Source organism: Sinocyclocheilus rhinocerous, unplaced genomic scaffold (genome assembly GCF_001515625.1).
Source record: "Sinocyclocheilus rhinocerous isolate Xijiao unplaced genomic scaffold, SAMN03320098_v1.1 scaffold864, whole genome shotgun sequence".
NCBI classification, from domain to species: domain Eukaryota; kingdom Metazoa; phylum Chordata; class Actinopteri; order Cypriniformes; family Cyprinidae; genus Sinocyclocheilus; species Sinocyclocheilus rhinocerous.
The window spans coordinates 1,532,455-1,539,235 of NW_015645567.1; the positions used below are offsets into that span (position 1 = coordinate 1,532,455).

Sequence of the window (6,781 nt, forward strand, 5' to 3'; positions counted from 1 at the left end):
GCTGTTGTTCCTCTTACCTGAGGTGAATCTCTGTCCATGGCGTCCCGCTGAGGGCTTCAGGCACCAGTGAGCACAGGTTTGTCCAACAGACATTATGCAGACCTGAGACACAATGGCCAGTGGTTAGTAGCTGCAGTTTTGTGAAAATGCCTAATTTTAAGAACAACAGAAGCAGTACAGTTTCAGAAAAAAAGGTACAAAAGTTGTCACTGGGCAGTACCCTTTCAAAAGATATTTATATGTACCCATTTAGGAACTAATATGTATACTTGAGGTACTAATATGTACCTTTAAGGATCTAATATGCATCCTTTAGGAGTTAATAAGGTACAAACGTGTACCTTTTCAAACGGTACCGTCCCAGAGACAGGTTTTGTACCTTTTTTTCTGAAAGTGTAGCTAGAAGTAGCACGGTTTTAACGCTTAAAGGGGTCATATGATGCTGCTAAAAAGAACATTATTTTGTGTATTTGGTGTAATGAAGTGTTTATGCGGTTTAAAGTAAAAAAAACTCATTATTTTCCACATACTGTACATTATTGTTTCTCCTCTATGCCCCGCCTTTTTGAAAGAAGTTTTAAGAAAGTAATGAATGGTTATAATAATTGGAGTGTGGTGCCATCTTGTGGTTGACGTGACGAATGGCAACCGAACAAGTGACCGACCATTAGGAGGTGTGACAAATAAATGTAGTCATCACTCTCATCACAAGCATTCACAGACACTGAACGTCAACATCTGGGACGAACAAGTGAGTAGATATTATTTATCTCCCCCCCCCCCCTTCAGTTTCACTTCAGTTACGGTACTCTTAAAGACATGTTTTTAAAGACTGTACACACAATTCAGAAAATCAAAAGTGAAAGAGCTCCATACAGTTTAAATTAAAGCACTACATAGTGTATATAAGTAATTTTAAAGGAAATAGACTAGATGCAAAGACTATTTCAGCATCTTTTAATTAGGCTATATGAGTTTGATTTATATACATACTTTTTTTTACTACATGTTTCCTTTCTTTCTCCTACTCCAATTGAATTTTGTTTAATTACCCTAAAATTTGACCATGGTAATCATAGTTTTTGACAAAATATAAATCGCTTTCAGTATAATTTTAGCCAATAAGCGAATTATTTTATTTATGTCTTCTAAATTATTTAACGCAAAGGTAATTTAGCGCTGTTCAAAGTTCGTTCTTGAAACGCAATCTCATATTTGATCAATGTATCGCCATATAACCAGCTGCAAAGTCACGCGCTCGAGCTGTTCGCAGAATATTCGCGTTCTAACTTCGAATCGAACTTTCGATTTTTTTCTTTATTGCAACGTTCGAACCCCGTTAATAAACTTTCACGAATAAAAAAACGAACCCCTTAGTCTTTTGTTCTATACTCGAATATGATTTGTGTTCTTTATCCTCCTGAGACCTAGCCATAAGAGGTAATGTCCTGAAATTATATTATAATAAATTTCTTTGAGACCATATAAGTCACAGTTTTATTACTATAAAGAGCACATTCAGGTCTTTTCAGAGATACCAAATGTTTGGAGGTTTAACCGCGACAATTCCCTCTGTCCTTGGTCTTTAAATATGACTGACACTGACTGAATGACTAAATTCAACACTCTTATGGGAATATGATAATATTTTGTAGCTAAAAAGTAAAGTAAAATAGTGTATCAAACCATTCTCTAATATCTTTCATAGTTGAGAATATTTGTACAAAGTTTGGACAAGTTACAGAAAAGAAAGTAGCCTGGAACCTAAATATTAATTGCTTTATCGAATATAAAATGTAAATTAAAAAATGTTTTGGCAATATTGTTTTCATTTTCTTATTAACTGAGTCCTGGTGTCCTCTAGGGCATATCATAAATATTATTATTATTATTATTATTATTTTCTGTTCCAAGCAGTGTAATGATGCTTTTTCATAATTATTTTTATTTATTTTTTTTAAATAATATTTGTCTATGGTTCTCAAACCAGCCCTCTCAAAGTGCACTATGAACACTTCAGCCGCTTCCAGCTTAGGAACAAAACCAAAGCCGGGATCCACATATCCCATCAAGAACCTCAAGACAATGCAAGACTTCGCCACGGAGCTTAACCAGCCACTTCTCAAGAAAGGACATACAATACTGATAGATGTAAGAACCATGCAATTTCATCCTTATTTTTTGTATTCTAATTACTTTATAAAGTGTGCTGTGAATACTGATTCAGTCATAATTCATGTTACTGGCTTGTCTGAGCAGATTCCATGTTTCCAAAGTGGTGTAATTGTCTCTCATCAAGGGACTCATGTTTGGGATTCCCACCATGTGAAGTTACCACATCTGTATGTAAGTGCATCCAGAGTGCTTTATAACAAATCTCTCTCTCTAAAGATCATCATCATTTCTATATAAAGAGCTTTTCTGAACAAGTAACTCATGAAAATAGAGAGGGTATTCATTATTCATTCATATTCAGTAATGATTATTCCCCATAGCCACCGCCTGAATCCCCCAACAAGTCCCATTCACCACCCTCTCACTGGGACGTCACCTGTCGTGCATTGCACAATCTCACCAAAGGAAATAACTCTATTGGGGATGTTCAGGTACTGTAACGATGACAATTAATTTTATGCGAGCTCAGGCTTGTTTATCATAATGTGACCAGTTTTCTGTCTTTTGTAGACCGCAATAATGTCTTACAATTCCAACAACAAAGACAGATGGACTTTCGATGCACTTTTTTTATATGGTCGGGTTAGTGAATCATTCTCTAGTTCATATCGGAGGACAGGTAAATGTTAAAAGTGAAAATACATATTGATGACAGATTTGTGTAATCGCTCTACAGCACTTACACGCGAAGGACAGTAATCTCCATTTGCTGATCCCAAATATGGCCAAACTAGCTCTTGATTTACCTGATCTCATTACACAGGTATGTTACAGGTTCCTACATTGTGTTAATTAAGAATCCCAAAGTACTAGTATAACGTGGGTTGTAAATTGATTTGTTTTATTGTTAAAAGTAATGTAACTCAAGTCTGGTCCACACTGAATGATTTTGGCAATGATTTTGCTGTCTTTTGTTGCAGGGAAAGATAAGTTTCTTTAAAAATGTTTTTATGATATGCAACAAATCTCATTCTTTAACTTTATTTTGACATTAATATTTTACTATGAAAATGAGCTCAACCATCTGAATAATAAACACAAATTTCCTAATTTCTGGGGCAAAACATTGCTGACAGTTTTTTGGTAGCATTTTAATTTGAAGTGTGAATAAATTTGTCAGAATTAATGCAAATGTTCAGTAAACACTGTAAATCATGTCAATTTTCTATTTACATTACATTTATGCATTGGGCAGATGCTTTTATCCAAAGTGACTTACACTGCATGCACATTTTATTTTCCCTGATTACTCTGACTTAAGAGTCTGTCTTGACTTTTAGATCTCATCAGGTTCATATTGTACAATCTGACAAGCAACAATCATGCAAGACAAAAACTAATTTAACAATCACACAGTGTGCACCATTGGTCAGGCTATAATAATGTCCCACTGGAACAAAGAAAATAAATCTACTTAGACTAAATTAATTGCATTGCTTATATATGTTTTTTTTTTTATGCACGTCTGTTGTAAGTATTTTTGAGTCTGTACTCTTTGTCTCTAGCCCATCCCTCTCCTGCGACAGCAACAGAACCTGGCCATAACAATGTCTCAGCAGCAGATTTCTTGTCTGTTAGCAAACGCCTTCTTCTGCACCTTCTCTCACAGGAACGACACTAAACCTAGTTCAGAATATGTCAACTTCCCCACCATTAACTTCAGCAGGTGATGCACGGATCACATTACACTGTTTCATTCTGATCTGAAAATACTGGTATTGTATCAGTTCGTTATATATATATATATATATATATATATATTTTAGCCTATTTGCTGACGAGAAAGACCCGGCAAAATTAGCCCAGAAAGCACAGAAACTGAGGGCCATTTTCCATTACTTCAACACAGTGACAAATAAAAGTGATAATCAAGATCCAGGTACTGAGAACACACTTATCACATGGGATTTTGGATTCAGTGTAGCTATTTCAGTGTAAATTTAATGGCCTTTAATTGTTTTAACAGCAATACCAGATGGACTGGTTACTTTTGAAAGGACTAGCATTCAAAAATCACAGCTCCCTAAATGGAAAAAGTAAGTTACATTAATTACAATCTAAACAGACTAAAGTGAGTTGACATGCCTCTTATTGATCGTGTCGGACTTTAGACAGAAGAAGACTCTGACAAACCTTCACATCTCTCCAGAAGGATCCATTGAGCATGAGGGTACAGGGATGCTGCAGGTCAGTTTCATCTAAACTTCAGTTTTGTACCTGTTCTTCAGTTTCATCTACATCACATGGTTCTGGACAGGTGGAGTTTGCCAGCAATTATATTGGTGGTGGGGTGCTGGGATCGGGACTGGTTCAGGAGGAGATCCTCTTCTTCATGAGTCCAGAGCTCATCGTGGCCAGACTCTTCACTGAGAAACTGGCTGATAACGAGTGCCTCAAGATCACAGGTACTGCTGGGGCGTTTAGCACAGACAAAGTTAGAAAACTAAAACAGCTTTCAGTCAGTTACAGGGATAGTTCACGCAAAAATGAAAATTACCTCATTCTGTCACAGTCACAGGACACCTTTTTATATCAGTAAATTTCAGACCCGCAATGCAACAAATTCAGTATAGAATGGTTACACACATATAAACGTATTTACAACACACATGGTAACGTGACAGAGCGATAGTGTTGATGGTTACGTGACATTTCCTCTTATCGCTAATGTGTCATCAGGTCCTCAGATGTACAGCTTTACTTCTGGCTACAGCAAAACCTTTTCTTGGGTGGGTCCATACAATGATTGCATGAAGCGGTAAGTAATGATGACAAATATACAAAATGTAAAAGTTCATTAAAAAAAAAAAAAAAAACGTTGGTTTTACAGCCACAAGTAAATTCATAGGGATAACTGGAAGAGACGTTATCGGCAGATTGTTGCCATCGATGCTCTCGACTTCAAGAACCCGAAGGACCAGTACACTAAAGAGAACATAAAACGAGAACTCAACAAGGTATTAGTTTTGACAAGTACAAATAATGAGGTTTGCTGTGGTAAGTATTTGTTATCGTAAGGTTAGGCTTATACCGTGTGACTCTCAAAGGCGTTTGTGGGATTCCATGGAGACGTGAAAACGGCCATCGCAACGGGCAACTGGGGCTGCGGTGCCTTCAACGGAGATCCTAAACTCAAAGGTAAATAAAGACAAAACACACACGCATCCTGTTTGATCTGGAGACACTACAGATGGATTATGATAAATGCACAGAACAGAATGTGTTTGTCTTCAAAAGCTCTCATCCAGTTGATGGCTGCCGCCGTGGCTGGACGAGACGTGGCTTACTTCACCGCTGGCAATAAAGAACTTGCAAAAGAAATACAAAGAATGCATGAGATACTGACCATCAACAAAGTGACCGTGGGTAAGTACATTCACTGAAGTCAAAACACACAGGTATTAATTGGTTTAATAATAGAGCACAACAATAGGGTTACACAAACAAAAATTGATTCATTTTCTCCTATAGATTTTTAGAAATAAGGTTTTTTAATATATATATAGAAATAGATCTTTAGTTCAAACCTTTCATATGAAATACACTATGAGCTCTGATGTTAAGTGCAGTGTCATTTATATATTTATTGCCATAACAACCTAGTTGTTCGGAATTTTACTTGTAGTATAGTAAGGTAAAACTACTTAAATTGGCTGTTCAGTGTTGCTCTACAAAAATAGTTTTTTGATTGATTTAGATCAACATTCAGTCTGAAGATGAACTAAAACTACAGTGGTAACAAGAATGAGAAGCATTATTGGATCGTTTCTTCTCTCAACAGGTAAACTGTACAAGTTGCTGAAGAAGTTCTGTGGAAACTACACTCATGAAAGTGGCTCGCCAATAGACCTGTACAAACTCATCAGAGAGAAGATCGGGCAGAAGGATAATTTATTGTAAACAAATGTAGCAAAAACAGTCCAGCAGTATTAAATATGTAAAGCTAAACTCTGAAGGAACTGAATAATGATACAACTGTAGGCCTACTACTATACTAAAAAAGAAAAAGCGGTTGAAATGTTTATCTTGTAAGCTCACAGGTGTCATATAAATCTAATTATTTACCTTAATTAAAAAGCTTTATAGTCATTCAGCATTTATATTAATCAAAGGCCTCAGTAACAGCCAATAAGGGACACATTTCATTTATTTGTTAATGCAAAATAAAAAAAAATGTCATGGTGAATTACTTGCATCAAGTATAAGTACAAACAACAGCAGAATAAAACCCGAATGCTTTTATTGAATAAAGTAATATGATCATTTTTTGGCTTAATCTCAGCTTGTTTTTAGAAATTACAATAAAATAAAATGAAACCAACGTACCTTTTAATTCACATCCATGGTGTAACAATTTAGCATCGGTTGCACTTTAACCGTTTCAGTTTTGTTTCTGTACTTCATAAATGTCACTTTACTGTCTGTATCTAAAAAAAAAAAGAGAGAGAGAGATTTAAACATTCAAAATGCTCCATTTATGAGGGTATTACAAATGTTTATTAGTTTTAGGGGTTTGTTCCCAGCCTCAAGTATAAGCAAAAGTGACAGACACTCCGCCCACATCTAAAGCTTATAATAATTGGAGTGGCGCCATCTGGTGGTTAAA

The 6,781-nt window shown here is 35.9% G+C and overlaps 1 protein-coding gene across 1 annotated transcript; it reads left to right on the top strand.

Moving 5' to 3' along the window:
• pargl (poly (ADP-ribose) glycohydrolase, like) lies at window positions 1-6,561 on the top strand. The gene is made up of 16 exons (XM_016510616.1): window positions 1-76; window positions 1,991-2,151; window positions 2,260-2,346; window positions 2,496-2,606; window positions 2,686-2,757; window positions 2,852-2,938; window positions 3,681-3,841; window positions 3,942-4,054; window positions 4,142-4,211; window positions 4,287-4,362; window positions 4,433-4,580; window positions 4,855-4,933; window positions 5,024-5,132; window positions 5,223-5,313; window positions 5,413-5,541; window positions 5,957-6,561. The coding sequence occupies exons 2-16, from the start codon at window positions 2,008-2,010 to the stop codon at window positions 6,073-6,075; spliced, it is 1,596 nt and encodes a 531-aa protein (XP_016366102.1). The 5' UTR covers window positions 1-76; window positions 1,991-2,007; the 3' UTR covers window positions 6,076-6,561.
• The last annotated feature ends 220 nt before the right edge of the window (window positions 6,562-6,781 follow it).